At 33.3% G+C, this 20,116-nt stretch overlaps 1 protein-coding gene across 1 annotated transcript; it reads left to right on the top strand.

Moving 5' to 3' along the window:
* The first annotated feature begins 13,092 nt into the window (after positions 1-13,092).
* LOC149413898 (uncharacterized) lies at positions 13,093-14,222 on the top strand. The gene has a single exon (XM_089643915.1). The coding sequence runs from the start codon at positions 13,278-13,280 to the stop codon at positions 14,220-14,222; it is 945 nt and encodes a 314-aa protein (XP_089500041.1). The 5' UTR covers positions 13,093-13,277.
* Positions 14,223-20,116: the final 5,894 nt, after the last annotated feature.

The raw sequence follows: 20,116 nt of genomic DNA, 5'->3' as shown, positions 1-20,116 counted from the left end.
ACTTTTTGAAATAATGGCATACTGAGCTCCGGGCCAAAAAGGCCCCTTTCTCTTTCATCGTGAGTTTAAATTGGTTGTAGGAAAATAATTTTTAGTTTTTTGTTAAAAAAAAATTCGCAAAAAAATAGTCAAAATAGGGTTTCAAATTATCAATTCTATAAAAAATACAGAACTTTTTTATGTGAAATCGTACAAGAGTACCAACTGCTCCCAACCGTTTGTAACCAGTGAGACTATGGCATCCCCAATTGGGGTATGTTGTGGGGCGGAAGGTAGTGTGGAGGGGAAAGCGATGGGGAGATGAAGGTGGGGAAGTGGCTGGCTATTCAACTTTGGTCACCAAATACAGTCAAAGCCATTTCAAGCAACTTTTCAATTCTGAATCGTGGTCTTACACCAGGGTGATACTGAGAGTATCTTCCATTCTGAACATGCCGCTAATATACTATAAGTAGGTTCTAATGAGTAATTTGTGAAATAACACAATTAACTCTGCAGTGGTCACGCATCTAAATGAGGAGTCGCGCGGACTACAGACGTAGTCCATTTTTAAATTGAAATAAAACAAAAAATAAGAAAATATAATCAGTTCAGTTTTCTTAACTAGTTACAATACACAAAACAAATCCTCTGTTTTATAATTAATAATTCACGGGTTTGCCCCTAATTGAGATAATAATTAAACTATTTATTAAAAATTATTAACTTGTAATATTTTCTGTTCAGGAAAGAAAATAATTTCGAATGATCCCCACAAATGATCTTTTTAAATATTACATACGTATTTACACACTTGAAAAATACTTACGTGATTGGTCGCGCGGACTACGTATGGATCTTTGCGGATCTACTGTTACACGTCCTCACACGATTTATGGCTTGCGCTGCACTCAGTGCGTCTCTCGATAGTTCGTTTAAAAGTACCTAGCAGCACGTGAAACTAATGCTTACCATTTTAGAGAAATTTTTGTTTTAGTATTAGTGGACTATATATGTAGTCCACGCGACCACTGCAGGGTTAAATAAATTTGTCTTGCGCACGCTGGAATTTGAAATCACGACCACCAGCTTGCTAGTCCAGAGCTTTACCACTCGATCATGGACGCCACCAAACTGCAGGCATGAAAGGCATCACACTACTTTTTACTTTACATTTCTTTAAATGAAAGACAAACATTCCCGGGTTACGAATAACCGGACAATATTTGAAAATCTCCTACTACCACCACATTAAGCTAAAAATGTTGCTTGTGTTGTGGTGGAGGACTAAGCCAGCCTAGGAATTGAACACACTACGCCTAGGTGGGACCCAAACGCGATGTCAACTCAGCCACTGACCGGTTACTTAATAATTAAATACAATTATCAACTCACTTCTGAAAGTGGTCGTCAAATAGTTTTCACGTAGCCTATTCGAATTACAATGTCATTAACGTACCGCTGATGCAATTATTGATGTCACTGAATTTATTGTTTCAAACTCATACACGGTAAAAAATGGATTTCCATTTTCCTTTGATAGGCATTTTATTTCCCATGATATATGATAAATAAACTAAGAGTAGCTGGAATACCAAGTAACCGACGATGGTCGTAGGAGGTTCTCAAATATTGCCACCATTCCAGGTTATTTGTAAACCGGGAATTTCTTCCTTCTTGCCTACGTCCTTTTCATAGTTACCAACTTTACTAATCGAACCCATTGTGTTTAACTGTTCCGAATGCTTTCGGTGTCCCCCAAGGAATTGCTCAAGGCCCAGCTTTGTAAGCTAACAAATCGTTTGTTTTTCCGAATAGTGTGCTAATCCTTCAATCTAACGATAATTGTAGTGCCAACAGGAGTGATGCGCGCGCACATCAGAATCTGAATGGTTCTGACCGATTCCAGACCTAGCCGATTGTGGCCAGGAGGCGCTACTTGCCTTCGGCAGTTCTCGGAATAACTTCAAATAGGACGTCAGTCCTACAACAGTACTATTATATTTCATGATGTGATTAAAACAACTTGTAATCTTGACGAACAACTTTAATATCATCGAAGACTCCCACAATTACACAAAGTTATCCGATTATTAAGTCGTAATTAAACGACATTAGAAAAATGAACACTAATAATAATGAAACCTATTTACTGCACATTAATGTCCTTGTCAACGTCTACGTTTGGCACGCATCTTAAAACTTATATTGCCTTCATAGATAGATGTACTAATAAATAAAATACACAACTGCGAGCAAATAGGTTCCGTTAAATCAATGTTCTGTTTCAGGTCCATTTTGTGAGCTTCTATCAGTTGCCATCACACAACAAGACGCTATCACAACACTGTCATGGATCTTCCAATACCAGAAAGTGTTTTCATCAAGACGGAACCAGGTTCACAGGAAGAACGCGCAATAGAAATAGAAATTCCATGTACAGATATAGTATACGAGTTCCCGGATATAAAGCAGGAATGTTTTCAGTATGTAGAGAGCATTCCGGAAGCCAGTAAGTTTAATGAATATATTTGTATGTATATTCGCAAATGGGTTGCTAAATTCACTGCGTAAAACGTAACGCAGCCAATACAAATTCTTATTAAACGAAGTCCCCTCTAGTAGTACATTAGTTACTTTTGTATTTTCGTTAAACATTAACCTTACAGTAAATTGCCAAACGAAACAAACTTTCGACTTCTGACGCTAGTTAAAAATTACCGATTCCTCAAGCTGAGTCCACTCCTTATTTCACGACTGAAGTAATCCATCCGACTTACTGGCAACTCTTTCTCTTTCTGTATGTTTTGTGAATCACCTAGTTATACCTATATAGTTATTCATTCAGCGCCAATAAAAATATGTTATTGATTTTGAAATAATTGTTCCATTGACTATAAAAATCATAATCTGTTCTAGAATAAAAGGTTTTTCTTGTGAAAATATTGGCCACAGAAGCAAACATCTGTGGTCCTTCTTATAACCAAATTTACCTTATGTTAATTTTCCATAAACGGAATGTATTGTTGTTTTGTTCTTACAGATATCAACAATGTGGAGACTGTTCCCATCAAGGCAGAACCAGAGCCCCGAGAAGAAGATGGAGGGGGGATTCCTTATACGGAAATAGACATAGACCTATATGATGTTAAAAAGGAATGCTTAGAGCACTCTGAAAAAATTACCCGGATTGCATGTAAAACCATTTTTTTTCTTTTTTTAAATTCACAATCTGAGCTCTTTAAATAATTTCATCTGTTATGAATTAATGTACTTAACATATATTTTGGTTTATTCGTTATCTTTTGCAGACTTTAAACCAAACCAGAAGACGCATCCCGGAAAAAAACGATTTTCTTGTACCTATTGTAATTACTCCTGCTGGCATAAGTCAAAGATAGAACTGCACTTGCGCAGTCATACTGGGATAAAACCTTATTCGTGTTCCGGCTGCAAAAAATCATTTTCTCAGAGTGGGACTTTGACGAACCATATGCTTATTCACAGTGGAAAAAAACCTTTTACTTGTTACGACTGTGCATATTCATCTTTTAGGGAGGAAGATTTAAAGAAACACGTGCTGACTCACACTCGTGAAAAACCGTTTTCGTGTCTTGACTGTAGAAATTCATACTATAGAAAGGCAAGTACGATGAGACATATGTTGACTCACAGCGAAGAAAAACCTTTTTCATGTTTCGAATGTACATATTCATGTACTCAAAAGGTATCTTTGAGAAAGCATGTGAGTAACCCACAGTGGTGAAAAACCTTTTTCATGTTCTGACCGCAAAAAATCATTTTCTCAAAGGGGGTCTTTGTCGAACTATATGCTGACTCACAATGGAGTAAAACCTTTTTCATGTTTGACATGCAAAAAATCATTTTCTCGGAGGGGGCCCTTGGCGAACCATATGCTGACTCACAGTGGTCAGAAACCTTTTTCATGTTCCGACTGCGAAATATCATTTTCTCAAAGGGGGTCTTTGTCGAACTATATGCTGACTCACAATGGAGTAAAACCTTTTTCATATTCTGACTGCAAAAAATCATTTTCTCAAAGGGGGTCTTTGTCGAACTATATGCTGACTCACAATGGAGTAAAACCTTTTTCATGTTTGACATGCAAAAAATCATTTTCTCGGAGGGGGCCCTTGGCGAACCATATCTCTACTCACAGCGGAGAAAAACGTTTTGCTTTTTAGCACTATGCATATTCGTGTTGTCAAAGTACCTGATTATTCAGGTCTAATCACTTAACACGGCCAAAACCATTTCAAGCAAGGTTTCAATTCTGAACTGTCGTCTTACACCATCGCGATATTGAAAGTATCTTTCAATCAGCAAAGTTTTCAAATAACATTTATTTGCTCACGCCAAAAATAGAACTCGTGACATCCGGTATGCTAGTCGAGTGCCTTACCCCACAGGCCGTCTATTCGCCTACAGCTAAAATTGAGGTATTTGACGAACTACGTGCTTATTTTGAGCATTTTCTGTTTCAATTATAAATATCCAGGTATTGCTATTTTAATAGTTTTAAATTAGAATGTTGCACTCTCTTCCCCTGCATACATTTTAAGTAAACTATTATTATTTGTATTTATAGTAAAAATAAAACAATACGTATTACATTTTTAGCATTTCGATATTAACGATAAATGTAAGAAACACTGTTTTATTAAACCGGAGACAAGCGCATGATCAACTAGCAATTAGTCCATCTAAACTCGGAATTGGAATGATAGATTATTTCGAATAACAAATTCCAGCAGTCTATTCGCTGCTGCATAAATTATTAACATAATGTTGAAATTACATTTTGCTTTGGAAAATATCTCCACGAACTTTTTTTGTCCAAGTCAATGAAAAATATTACCATTTATTAAATATCCAAATGTGTTCGGATTTTTCGCTTTCGTGAATACAACGATTTTGCATTTTGATGTACTAAAACAGTTTGTTAATACCCAATTTTGCTATGGAACATATTCTATTGCAGCATACTTATACGTAGTACAATAATGAGTGTACAGTACTGTGTATGAATGTTATAAGTAGGTTCAATGCAAGTTATCATAGAGAGTTATACAACGGAGTTCAATAATTTTATACGATAATAAGAGTACAAAAAAGGTCAAGGTACTATGAAAGTAGTTTTAGAATAATGTGAAGTAACATTGTTGAAAGTATATTAAATGAGCAAAACTGTTTTAAAGCATGTGTGCACTCAGTAAACCCTTATTAAAATTAATTACAAAATAAATAAAAATCCATTTTTTGCTTGAAATCGAACGTTTCTAGACTCCGTTTGACAAGCCATTTTAATGCCTATTACCTACAATATAAGGTATACCAAGAATATAGACATTTTTGGCTTGTAACTTCCTCTGAACAAGAATAGAAGGTTGGATTAATGAGTGCTGGCTATGTTTTATTATAGAGAATGTTTTCCTTTCAGATGACCATTGGAATTGGTACTTGGTTTTAGATAAGGTAAATGGTCTTTCAGGAATAGGAATATCACTTAACGGACCATGGGAAGTGGCTTTCTTAGCAATAGAATCAGGGTAGTCATTTCCAGTAATACCGAGGTGTCCCGGAATCCAGGCCAGGACCACTGACGCATGAGCCATCAACATGGAATGCAGTAGGTCCCTGATCGAGCACATTAGATATTCGCTATCTAAATTGAGTGGGAGGCGCTAATGTTTTTATTAGAACTCCTTTTGTGCCGTTGAATAAAAAGGGTTTTAAGTTAGAAAATCTCAAATGACAGATCTTTTATAAATCCATATTTCAATATCCTCTGTAAGGACAAATCCCATGGAGTTAACCAGTGAGTCCACAGTCAGTTACTTTGCTTCTATACATATTGGTGGAATATTTAGTGGTTCTTTGTTGTGTTTGAATACGATTATGACTGACTTTTTGGAAATGCACAACGTGTAAGTTTGCGTACTCTTCGCTTTTTACTCGGATCGCATTAATCAAGGGTGCCAGCAGCACCGTGTCATTTGTGTAGTTTGTATTGTTCCTCCGTTTCAATTTCTAGGATGATTATGAAAAACACTTTATGACTTTATTGCATGGATGACTTTCGTCTTGTTCCTTCAACAGATAACCAGACAATAATTATCTCAATACCCGCAGTAGCGCTGTGACCTCATAGTGATGTGACAGCAAACATTTCGAGAGTCATTGAGTTCTCGTAGGAGATCGTACAAAATATATAGTGTGGGAGACCTTTTACCTCCTTGACTTAATACATTTTTAACAAAAATGATCTTGAAGAAGCTCCTGCCCATTGAATCAAATTTTTCTGTTATCCATAAAAAATAGCTAGCGCATTGACGAGTGCTGCTAGGACACTTCATAATAAGCCGTAAGAAGTTTTAGCATTTGGACTAGTGCTGCTGGGACATTCCATAATAATTGGTTACCTTTCTTAGAAAGGGAAAACTCACATATACTGATTTTTTAGTTTTGTTGTACTATTAAGAACCATTAAAATTAATAGTAAATTAAATCAATTGGCGTCTTTCAAACATAAATGTATTTGAAAAGATTATATTATTCGTTGCTTCAGTACCTACCGTAAGGCGAATGTCATAGACTAACCATCTGTTTTTTTACAAACATCTATGGCCTAGCTGTCAAAAAAGAATCCAGATAATGAAGCTCGATTTGTCGAAAATTTAATCAAGGTGAATATCATTGTTCACACTTGTTCCTGAAATAAAAACTTGACGTGGAACATTACGGTCAGTAAGTACTTGCATGAATAAATATTTTTCATATTATTGTAGAAAGCAATCACTTTGTGGTTTGACATATTTATTAAAAATAATAATATTTAGAACCGACCGGTTTAGCTTTACTCAAGCATCTTCAGGGTAAAAATTATTACTAAACAAGAAGTACAGAGTGTGAGCTTATATAAAAGAATTAAACAGATGGAGACAACAAAATATTTTTTGTGTATGGACAGGGACAGAGCGTCAACTGAATTCCTTCCTCAATCTTATTAACTCTTATCGTAATCAGATTAAATTCACATTAGAGATATGGAATAATTCAACCTTATTTTTTTTAGACCTTACCTTATCGATCGTCAATAACAAAATTGATTTTAACATATTTCGTAAACCCTCCTTTACTGATATTGTAATCCACAGTACATCGAATCATCCATTTACACTTAAGCACTCCGCATTCCATTCAATGGTCCATCGTTTGGTCACAATTCCAATGTCAGATAATAATTTTGCTAATGAACTAAAAATAATTTTAAAAAAATAGCGGAAAATAATGGCTACGAATCATCTTTTATAGAAATAATCTTAAACAAAAAACTAAAGCAAATCGCTTCTTATTCGCTAGTCCTTGTACAAAAATCGATGATAATATTATTTATCAATGGCGCCGTATTTAATTCAATAACTGTTTTAACCTAAGTGTTAAAAACCTTCCTTCTGTAGTCAGACCGGCCTTTTATACCAATTATAATCAAGTTAAATTTCTTATCAATTCAAAAGATATCGAAGACTTACTAAGCCATTCAGGAATTTATAAATTAAATTGTCATAATTGTACGGCATTTTATATCGGTAAGACAACCCGTAATGTCAACATTAGGATTAATGAACATCTTCGTTGTCTCAATAATAACGGTTTCTCTGAATTTGCCAATCATCTGATTAGTACAGATCATACTTTCTGTCATAACACCGGCGCTAATATTTTACATACAAACGGGCATGGTAACAGACTCAATAATCTAGAAGCTCTGGAATTTTAAAAAAAAACTGTAAAATCCAAAAGTCATATTCTGAATAATCAATTAGAAATATCAAGTAGTCCAATATTAGGTTTATTTCCAATAAACCCTTAACAATGTCCAAGTTCTCCTTATCACCATGTCATTTGATGCTTTGTTTCTACTGATATATTTATATTTTAATCCACTAGTCTACATAATTATCTTTCGGTTTTTCCTATGTCTTTCGTACTTGTGTAAATGTATTGTATACTTTCGCTGTGTTTGTTATATTTATATCATTTTGTCTACCTCTGAAAAATTATTTAATATGTTCACACTCTGTACTTCTTGTTGAGTAATAATTTGTACCCTGAAGATGCTTGAGTAAAGCGAAACCGGTCGGTTCTAAAAACTATTAAAAACTCGTGGTTTTAAAACAAAAAGTATGTTATTTTATTTTATTAAATAAATTTCTAGCTTTTTCGAAACTTGTCATCCTGTTTCCTTTAATTCTGCATAATATCGATTACACTTTTCCAACCAGTTAAATCAGTAATAGTAATAATATCTTTATTAAGGAAAGTATTCACATTACAATTATAAATACATATGTTACAGCGTCCTTGAGGTGTTTTTGCACAAAACGGCGCTATACAAGTCATCCAAGTATTATTATTATTATTATTATATTACATTGATTTGTAACTTTTATTTTTGGGTATAAAATTAACAAGAAAATAAAAGTGCAGTTAGTTGAGGTTTCTCAAATATCGCCTCACTAGGCTAGCCTGTGTTGAGGCAGAATTTTTTGTTTTAGTTCCTAATACCTTTGAACATACCTATACTTGTATTAAGATGTATTCGCTCAATAATGTGGTGACTTCAATAACTGCGAATTTGTGTGAATGCACCGGTGAAGGCTCTATTCTTATTTTCGATCCAAGTTTTTACATTATATTTGATTTTTTTTTGTGAATCATATTGTTTTATGCTGTCTGGAAGAGTCTTGTCGCAAAGTATTTAATGTTTCGTTGACCAAACGTAGTATGTATTATCGGTATTTGTAGTAAGTATTTGTTGTTGCTTCGAGTACATCGTGTATTTGAACTTTTTTCGTGGTAATTATGTATATTTGAGTAAAGATGAGTTTGGATAGTTTTTGCAAATAGCTGCCGAACATCAAACACATTCATAATATTAAAAATTAGATTCAAGTCTGTTGTAGGTAGCCTTAGAATTATTTTTAAAATTGTTTTCTGAGCCTTTATGATTGGGTCTAGTGCAGATGAAGTGCCGCCTCCTCATGCTATGACACCATACTCAATAATAGATTGGCAGACTGCAAAATAAATCATTTTCAGGTGTTGTTAGCCGACAAAGTTTGGTATGATTCTGAAGAAGTGCATTGTTTTTCTTATTTTGTTTTTTAATTATTTGAGTATGAAGATTCCATTTGAGATATGGATCAATGATATGAATAGATATGATCAATTATTCCTGTCATAGTTAAGTTGTTCATAGTTATTGGTTAGTTTTAAAGCTGATAAATTACGCACTACCCTAGGCATCCTACTACATTAGGCATCCATGGTGACTTACTCCGTTGGCTCACTTCATACCTTTGGAGTAGACTTCAAAGTGTCTTAGTTGAGGGAAAAAAGTCCAGCTTCTCCTCTGTGCTCTCAGGTGTACCTCAAGGTTCTCATTTATGCCCATTATTATTTAATGTATATATATACGATATTCACAAATATTTTTTACATGCTAATTACCTTGCATATTCAGATGATAAAACAATATACTTAGTAATTAAATCAATCAACGACTGCATTAAACTTCAAGAGGACCTCAATTGTCTCTTTGTCTATTGCGAATTAAACAAACTTGTTAGTAACATCGCAAAATGCAATAAATTAACATTTACACGTAATAAAAATAAAATATATTTTGTATACACACTAAACGGCACACACATCAATGAAGTAAAATATATCAGGGACCTTGGGGTAATACTGGATGTTAAATTAAACTTTATCCAATACACTGATGACATCATTAACAAAGCCAATAAAATGCTGGGATTTATAATTCGCACAGCAAAACCCTTCCACATCATAAACACTCTATATTCCCTTTACACCTCATATATTCGCCCGCACCTGGAACACTGTACACCGATCTGGACTCCTTTATACCAAGCCCATATCGAAAGAATAGAAAGAATTAAAAAAAAAATTTTAAACACATAAATTATAAACTAAACTTACACTTCTCAAATTATACCGAATCCATTGAATTTCATAATTTTAACTCCCTCTAAACACGACGTCAATTTTTTGATCAAATCTTATTATTTTAAATCCTAAATAATGATCTGGACCCACCAGAACTTACCAATTTAATAAATCTTCATATTCCGTCTAGATCAACCCGACAATCTGATTTATTTTATCTACCCTCTTGTGGAACAAAAATTCGAAAAAATTCCCCAATTCCTCGTATATGTGCACAATATAATGCAAAATTTTACAGCATTGACGTTTTTGGTAGTAACCTAAAGAAATGTCGATATGAAGTAATGCGTACGATCGATTATTAATATAAGAGTATGGAATGTATCGGAAGCATCTCCTATCCTCTTCCTATTTTCCCCTTCCTCTCCCTTTCCTAACACCAAATTAATTTTAAGATACTAAAATTTCATTTTTAATGAACTTTAACATAAGAAACTTCTGTGGCTTGACTTCAGTTAACTTGTATATTTATATCTATCGTTGTATATTATATAAAATCTGTTTGTTTCTTACAAAATAAATAAATAAATTAATTAATTAAATAATTTTTTCAAACCACTTTGGCAGACCGCCTTTATTAGAGTTTTATGTCGCATCCACTAACCCAATAGGTACACTAAATTAGGGAATACATTAGCTTATATTACTCTTGACTAAGCGAGTGTGGCGACTACGTCACATCTCGCATATCCAGTGACCACTAGCAACCTCAGTCAATATATGAACGAGCTCCTTAACAGACGCGTCATTATTATTACTACCCATTTCGTATTGACTCCCACACACATCAACTTAATGCATACCTGAAATGGAGACCCTGACGCGATTACAAAGAGTGTGTGCGAACCATGGAGTGATAATCTTTCGTCAAAACGCACATTTCTTCGATATTGTTATCTAACTGAAGTCGCTAGTGGTTACTGGTTAGTTGCTGTACAGACAATGTTTATGTAGGTGTATCGAGATGTGACATAACCGCCATACGAGAAATGATTGATCTCATAATCACTTATGAAGATACGGAATAACGTCTTGGGGAAACTCGTGCAAGACAAGTATAGGTTACATTCTAACATTCCAAAACTACGACTAAGCTTTTGGTTAGCGAAGTATTTTGCACAAAGCAGAGATATAAAATTATTACACGAATTAGTTAATATATAATCTGTTAATATAAACGCTTTGTCGCATTTCATATAAAAAGAATAAGTAGATTACACAAACAATACAATTTTTGGTCAAGAATGTAGCCACGTCCATTCCAAAATCACCCATATATTCGGCCAACAAACATTTACTTATCTTGTATCTTCTATATCTAATTGTATGCATGTAATTGTATAGATGAGACTGTTTTAGTATGTTGTATGCTTATGAATTTGTTGACTGTGTTATATCTGTGTATTTTACGTCTTTGTATTGAAATGTTTTTCTTCTGTATCTATAATCTGTATTGTGTTTACGATGAAGTTTTGTACGCATCCCACGCACGTTTTGATAAAAGCTTCTTATTGTTTGTACTGACCTTAGTGTTTCGGCGTCGTAGTTACTATTTTTGGCAAGGAGTTTACATATATAATAAGTTTTATTCACTTCAACCATTTTTCAGTCTTACATTTCATTTCTTAGGTCTGCCAATTGCTTTCTTTGTAATAAGGTCTAATTTGAATAAAATTTCATCAAGAACTGAATCTGGACCTGTTATACCGATACGCAAAACTCGTTTTAAAGCGGACAAGATCAACTCTAGACCCATTAAAATTCTCATCTCGTTATCAAAAGTAGTAGACAAAAATAAACTCCACGAAAATAGGTTCTGTTGACTCAATTTTCTGTTTCAGGTCCATTTTGTGAGATTCGACAAATTACCATCACATAACAGGACGCTCTCACGACAGTGTCATGGATCTTTCCAACCCAGAGAGTGTTTCCATAAAGGCGGAGTCGGGGTTCCAGGAAGGCGCAGGTGAAATAGAAATGCTGTGTACTAATATAGTTATCGACCTTCCGAATGTAAAAATGTTTTTTTTAATGTTTTTATTTAGTTATAAAGAAATCCGTTTTATATCTTGTATAAACCATTAAGAATTACTTGTTGGTACAATTTACTTCTATGGCATTTAGGGACACTTAACACTTCATGTAAAACTTATTTTTTATAGCATTAAGGCATAATCCAAGAAAAGCTGCAAGGCTTTTAGCTTCTTTAACATCCGTTGGAAGTGTATTGAATATCTTGAACCTTTAAAATAAAGGAAAATTTGGGTTCCCAGCAAATTTGTTTTCGGAAGTTGAAAATCTCAACTATTTCTCTTTATTTCGAAATTAAAATTTACTATATAACTATATTTTTGAGCTTAATTATAATTATTTAGCTCAAAAATAACGGTCTCACATTTATAAATGGATTCTAGCCACTGTTCGTATTTTGGTAAGCAATTTTTTGGTCTACAACCTTCAAATTGTTTTTCGTTTATGATTTTGGGAATTGGCGTTGTTGAAGCAGTGTGCAGTTTGCCAAGAGTACTGTTCGAATGGTCCCGATGGTCTTGGATGCGGACAAATGCATATAAACGACACGACCTCTTGTCATTCATTGGTTAATGTTTTAGTTCGATTAAGTAGATATTCCATTGACCATAAACATCGTGAGCTCGTTTGTAAATCTGTTCGAGAATCCAAGGTTTTTTCGTCGGTGAATACATCGATACCAGGAACGGGCATCTGGACTCCTTTTTATTAAAAATATTAACCCTTTGTTAAATTTCCATAAACCTTAAATATCTTTTGTTATTACAGGTAGCACTGACTTGGAGACTGTTCCCATGAAGGAAGAACCAGGACAGAATGAAGGGGGAACTTCTTATACGGAAATAGACATAGATCTGCCGGATGTTAAAAAGGAATGCTTAGAGCACTCTGAAATAATTGCCCGAATAGCAGGCAATTCGACTTTCAAACGAATCTTTGTAAATTCACATTTTGTGTCCTTCATTTAATGTCTTCTGTTGTGATTTAATTTTTTTAACATTTTAATGCTTTGTCCGGAATCTTTTTTAGACTTAGTACCAAACCTGAAGAGGCATCCCGGGATAGAACAATTCTCTTGTAGCTATTGTAACTACTCTTGCTCACGTAAGTCTGAGGCAGAATGGCACCTGCATACCCATACTGGAGAAAAACCATTTTCATGTTCCGACTGCAAGAAATCATTTTTAAAAAAGTCTAATTTGACTCAACACATGTTGATTCACCGTGGAGAAAAACCATTTTCATGTCTTGACTGCAAGAAATCATTTTCTCAAAAGGGAAATTTGACTAAACACATGTTGATTCACAGTGGAGGAAAACCTTTTTCATGTTCCGACTGCCGCTCTTCATTTAATCAAAAGGTATCTTTGAAGATGCACATGCTGACTCACAGTGGAGAAAAACATTTTGCTTGCGTTTACTGTACATATTCATGTTCTCGAAAGCAAAGTTTGAAGTCGCACATGCTGACTCACAGTGGAGAAAAACCTTTTGCTTGCGTTGAATGTACATATTCATGTTCTCGAAAGCAAGATTTGAAGAGGCACATGCTTACTCACAGTGGAAAAAAACCTTTTGCTTGCGTTGAATGTACATATTCATGTTCTCAAAAGCAAAGTTTGAAGATGCACATGCTGACTCACATTGGAGAAAAACCTTTTGCTTGCGTTTACTGTACATATTCATGTTCTGAAAAGCAACGTTTAAAGAGCCACATGCTGACTCACAGTGGAGAAAAACCTTTTGCTTGCGTTTACTGTACATATTCATGTTTAAGAAAGCAAAGTTTGAAGTCACACATGCTGACTCACAGTGGAGAAAAACCTTTTGCTTGCGTTGAATGTACATATTCATGTTCTCGAAAGCAAGATTTGAAGAGGCACATGCTTACTCACAGTGGAGAAAAACCTTTTGGTTGTATCGACTGTACATATTCATGTTCTGAGAAGCGACAGTTGAAGGAACATATGATGACTCACAGTGGCGAAAAGCCTTTTTCATGTTCTTACTGCAAAAAATTATTTTCTCGAAAGCACCGTTTGATGAAACACATGCTGACTCATAGTGGAGAGAAGCCGTTTTCATGTCCTGACTGCAAGAAATTATTTACTCATAAGGAAAATTTGTCGAAACATATGCTGAATCATAGTGGATAGAAACAGTTTTCATGTCCCGACTGCAAATCAATATTTTCTTGTAAGGACTGTTTTACTAGACACATGCTAACTCATCGTGGAGGAAAGACGTTTTCTATGTCCCGACTGTACATATTCATGCAGTAGAAAGGGACACATGAAAGGACACATGCTGAATCACAGAAGAGAAAAGCTTTTTTCTTGTTCCAACTGCAATTAATCATTTTCGCGAAAGAGAAATTTCACGTTTCACATTCTGCCTCATAGCAAAGATAAGCTGTTTTCATGCGCCGATTGCGAAAAATTATTTTCTCTTTAGCATTATTTGACGAATCACATGCTGACTCATAGAGAAGGGAAGCTATTTTCATGTCCTGACTACATTTTTTAAATTTATTTATTATAAGTAAATTATTTAACACTACATATTATAACAATATGCAGACTTATAAATATATTTTTTTCCTTATTATTCTAGTACTCCATAAGTTGAGCTCCAGGAGCTCGTGTTTATGGGAGGAGTATTTACCTTTAGAGTAAAAATAATGATTTTTGAATCATTAATCAAAAATTATGATATAAATACACACATAATATTAACATTGGTACACAAATTAGAAAAGTGTTTTTTTAAGACAAATCAAATAATATATCTTAATATTTGGCTAATTTGTAAAGCGCCGTTTTTGTGAGAAAACAAATCAACTCAAGGTTATAGATTAAGTAAGCGCAAGAAACTTAAGGGTAAAATATATATTTATCCAATTTTAGGAACTTAATTATCTTTTTGATTTGTTCATAAATCAAAGTTTTGGTGACACTAATTTTATTTTTTGGACAACAATATATTGTACCATCTCACACTTAAATACATATAGTGGTGCTGAGCCGTGGTCGTTCTAAGCATAGGTATGGCTACTTAGCCATTAGTTTTGAATCTATTGCTTATGCTATCTGAGGGGTGAATTTTATGCATAAAATATTTTTTTATTAATTTGATATAAGGCGATTCTCTTATACAATTCTGTGATAGACGGTTCATTAAATTCCCGAAATATCTCTAAATTAGGGAAGTCATATGGTTTCCTAAGGTAATTTTAATAATTATTCTTTGAATTGTAATTATGGGCTGTAAGGAAGCCTTAAAAGCCCCTCCCCACCCAATATTCCCATACTTCAAAAAGGACTGGATTAATGCATAATAGACAATTTTGATAATTTTTATATTCAAAATGTTTCGTATATTATAGAAAATATAGATAAATTTTATTATTTTTTCAACAGTGAGGTTTATATGGTCTTTCCATTTAACGTTTTTATCTACTAATATTCTATAGTATTTTATATTAGATTAATGATTTAGTTTTGCGCAGTCCGTATTACATGTACCGTCATTTACACAATTTTTAGAATGAATTGTTATGTTTATAAGGTTATTTGGCACATCCTCTTGTAGAGTGAAAGTAACACAATAGGTTTTTTCTGTGTTCACTGATAATAAATTGCCATCGAACCAATTTTCTACATCCTTCATGTCTTGATTGGCTGCATTGGTAATTTCGTTCCACGTCTGTTTTCGATAATTATTGCAGTGTCGTCAGTAAAGGATATAAGTTTACCATTAAGTGATAATTTAAACATATGGTTAACGTAAATTATACATAAAATTTGCCCAATAACAGTCCCTTTGGGAATTCCAAATTCTAAAGTTTCATCCACACTTAGTGAGTTATTTAATTTTACTTATTGGTTTCATTAAGTAAGATAGCTTTGTAGCTCATATCTAACATAACCAATAATACCGATATCATTTAATTTATTAATTAGTTTTGTATGGGAGATACTATCAAATGCCTTACGTAAATCAATGAAAATGCCCAGGCATTTGTGTTTTTATCTAATGCACGGTATATAGTTGAAGTTCTGCAATGGCATCATGAGTGCCTAGTTTCACTCTAAATCCAAATTGGCTTCGACTAATTATTTTATTATTTTCAATGTAGAACAAGAGTTGCTTTTTTATGATCTTTTCGTAAATTTTCGCAATATTTGAGACAAGAGATATAGGTCGATAATTTGATATCTCTTCAGGGCTGCCAGATTTAAAAACGTGTGTTACAATAGATTTATTATAAACGGAGCGAAATATTCCACTGTTCAAACTAATGTTTCTAATGTGTGTAATTGGAAAGCTCAATTATTCATTGTAACTTTTCAATATTTCTACTGTGACTCCATCAAATCCTGGTGCAGATCCACCTTTGAATTCACTAATAATATTTTTATGTCATCTGTTATTACCAGATGAAAAACTGACAGATTATTTTGTTTAAGACAGTCCTTAGCGAAATTATCTATTTTATAATTTTCATCAATCCTTGTAGCTAAATTTTGACCAGCGTTAGCGAAATATTGATTGAAGGCATTAGCACATTTTGTTGGTTCCATCAATAGAATTTTTTCCCAAATTCATTTTTTTTATTTGAGTTTTTTTTTCTACTATTTATTTCATTTATTGTTTTCCATATATGTTTTACACTGTGTTTAGCCACATCAATTTCATTTTTGTAAAAGTTTTCTTTAGTTGTTTTTTGTAAACAGGTTAATTTGTTCCTAATTTTTTATAATATGTGTATATTTTTTTTTCTAAGGGAAATTTCTTTGTTAAGCGATATAACTCTTCTTTTTTTCTAATAGACACGACTAAGCCTAGTGAAATCGATGGTTTTATTTTTTTTAATTTTCATAGTTTTTACATCTGTTGATGCTATAATATAGTTGCATAGAATATTATCAAAAATATTTGCGAGTGTTTCAGCACATGTTGATTCTAATACAAGTAATTAATTCTAATACATCTAAGCCATGTTTCTGAACTTATTTTTAGGCTTAATTAGTGACTTTTTTGTAAAAGTATTGCATTCTGAATTAATATGATTATTAATATTAAGTCGCATATAGATGCAAGGGTGTATGGTTAGTAATATTATTTTTTTAATATTATCCTGTGTAATTTGTATCTCTAGTGTTACTCCATATAGGTACTGATGCTGTAATATAATGCCGTGTTTTAGCACAATATGTTGATTCTAATACAGGACGCCATGTTTCTGTATTTATTTTTAGGCTTAATTTGTGATGGTTTAGTGACTTTTTTGTAAAAGTATTGTATTCTGAATTAATATGCTTATTAATATTAAGTTGTATATAGATGCAAGTGTGATAGTCAGTAATATTATTTTTTTAATATTATCGTTTGTAATTTGCCGGTATCTTTAGTGTTATTCCATATGTGATTGATACAAGGTAGACGTTGACCCGCAATTTCTCTAGTAAATTTTTTATATGTAATATAAAATACATTTCCGACATACGATTGATAAATTCAGTTTGTATTTTGTTACTATTTTCGTTAGAAACATCTACATATGTTGAAGTCGCCGATTATTGTTATGTTCTGTTTCTTTTTTTTTATATGATAATGATTCTTAATTCATACATAAATGTATACTCATTTGATCCGTGTGTTCGGTAAATTGCGATAATATTAAAACAAATTTTATTTACATTTAAATAAATATCTAAGCAATTAACTCGCTGCATAGGTACTTCTTCCACTGCGATGTTTGAATAGCAGGATTTAACAAATACAACAATACCACTATTTCTATTAATAGCACAAGATGTTACGAAGTAGCTAGTGAATACTTCAGTTAACACTATAACTTCCGGTTTATGATTTGGTGGTATTTTCAAATGGGACAAACATATTAAAAAAAAAACCTGTAAAAGACTCGGATCAATTGCTGGCAGAATGTACACATTAAATATTTTCCTATCAATGAAATCACTTAAAATAATTTATACGTCAATGGCAGAATCTATTATTAGATATGGATTAACAATATGGGGAAATACTACTATAACCAATCTGAAACAAGTCCAAGTTTTACGAAACGCAATTGTAAAATTACTAGTCGTCCCTAATATTTTCAAAACGAGACAAAATACACTGTTGCTGTTTCAGAGTGCCAAAATTTTACCTGTTAAGGCTATTCTATGGTAAAAAATTATAATTCAGCATATATTTACCCCGCAGCATAAAGAGAAATTAGAACATAAATACAGCACTTGATTCACGCCCAATGACGGGTTAATAGTTTCGAAATTTAATAATAAGTACGGACAAGAGAACGTTTGAATACAACATACCGAAGATATTTAATTTATTACCTGACACTATAAAGCAATGTAAGTCTATGAATACGGTTAAATAAATGGTGAAAAATTGGCTATCGTAAAAAAAAATTACTTTAATGTGTATGAAAAAATGTATGAAAAAATGTTAATTCTGTAGATATAAGATGTAAATTATAACTTCTAAAATGTATATGTAACTATATTTTAAGCACCTGTTGACAAGACAATTCAGTTGGATTAGCAGGACTTGTTTGCTGAAATTTTTTAACCATTTATTCAATAAAGAAAAAATAATAAATAAAAGTAAATTAATTGAGAGTTAAAATTCATTGAAATTTTGTTTCATTGTTCTGATATTTAAATTTAGTAATTGTACATTGGGATTAAATCCACGATTTTATTTAAATTATTTAAAGTATGACAAATATATTCCAAAATATTAAGGTTTTTATCGAATTTCTTAGTGAAATTTCTTCTTCCTTGTAGCCAGCATGAACACCTTTTATGATAATGCAAGTTTTTATTTTATTAGCATTTTTACGGACGTGGTTGGCCATATTTTTCCATTTGTAAAAATATCTTAACTTTTATAAAATGTGCCAACTTTACTTTACGCCACTGGCAAATTCCTCACTCCCATCCACTCCTCATTTCATAGCCCGTTTCGGCCAAATTTTTTTTTTTTTTTTCATTTTCTAGATTCTTATATTCCATGAAGTGGTGAATCATTTAAGTTTACTGAATTTAAAGTTAATGTTCGTTATACAAATAGAACGGCGTCATATGCGCCTCACAATTTTTACCTCATATGGGTTTATTTAAATATTACCTGGCTTTTATAGGCTTAGAGGCCTTGTATTTTCTCGGTAGGGAAAAAAATTTGTTACCTAAAAACCCTACTAAAATTGCATGTATTATCATCCAGCATCAGCACCAGCGGTGACCTACAGCGGCCATATACTACATACGTGTCTGTTTGTGTTGTGTTGGGAATGGGGGGGAGGAAATTTCGGCTGCGCCCTATTGTTGGAATCCTTCCGCATTTGCCGTTGGGAGTAAGGAAAATCGCAGAAAACCTTACCCAGGAAGGAGCGGCCGAACGTCAACTTGAAACGTATGCGGCCTTCAGTAACATCGATACATGATGTCCTGCATTTTTGAGATGTGTGTGTGTGTGTCTGTTTTTATGTTAATATATACTTATGGGAAGATAGAAAATAAACATACATATACATACAAATTATAAAATATTATATAAATAGATATATAAACATTATATATTTAGGAAGAAAGTCGGGAGTTTAGGAAATACCTACTGCTCGCTATTCGTCCGCGTCTAATTCTGGTATGTACCATATGTGGTCATGGTCCATGAGGATGTGTTTAGGTAGTCTATGTGTGTATCTGAATGTCAGGTCGCTCGGAGCATTGTATTGTCCTATGTCTCGTATTAGTGGATTTTTACTAAGTGTGAGTGATTTGTAAAAGCGTTCAGTCAGTCTGTGTGTGAATTCGTATAGAGTTGGAATTTTTTCTCGTTCGTGTAATCTCTTCAAGTTTGTTCTGAGTCTCGTGTTGTATGTGATTTTAATGCAGAGATTTTGAAGTGTCTGTAGATTCTTGTGGTCTGTGTGTGAGATGCTGCTCCATACGGGAATCGCATAAGAGAGTACCGGGCGAATGAGCGAGTAGTAGACGAGGAGTTTGGTTTTGGG

Source organism: Hesperophylax consimilis, chromosome 20 (assembly GCF_061612785.1).
Source record: "Hesperophylax consimilis isolate HC1 chromosome 20, BYU_Hcon_1.0, whole genome shotgun sequence".
Lineage (NCBI taxonomy): Eukaryota > Metazoa > Arthropoda > Insecta > Trichoptera > Limnephilidae > Hesperophylax > Hesperophylax consimilis.
This window is presented reverse-complemented; position numbering and strand designations above follow the sequence as displayed.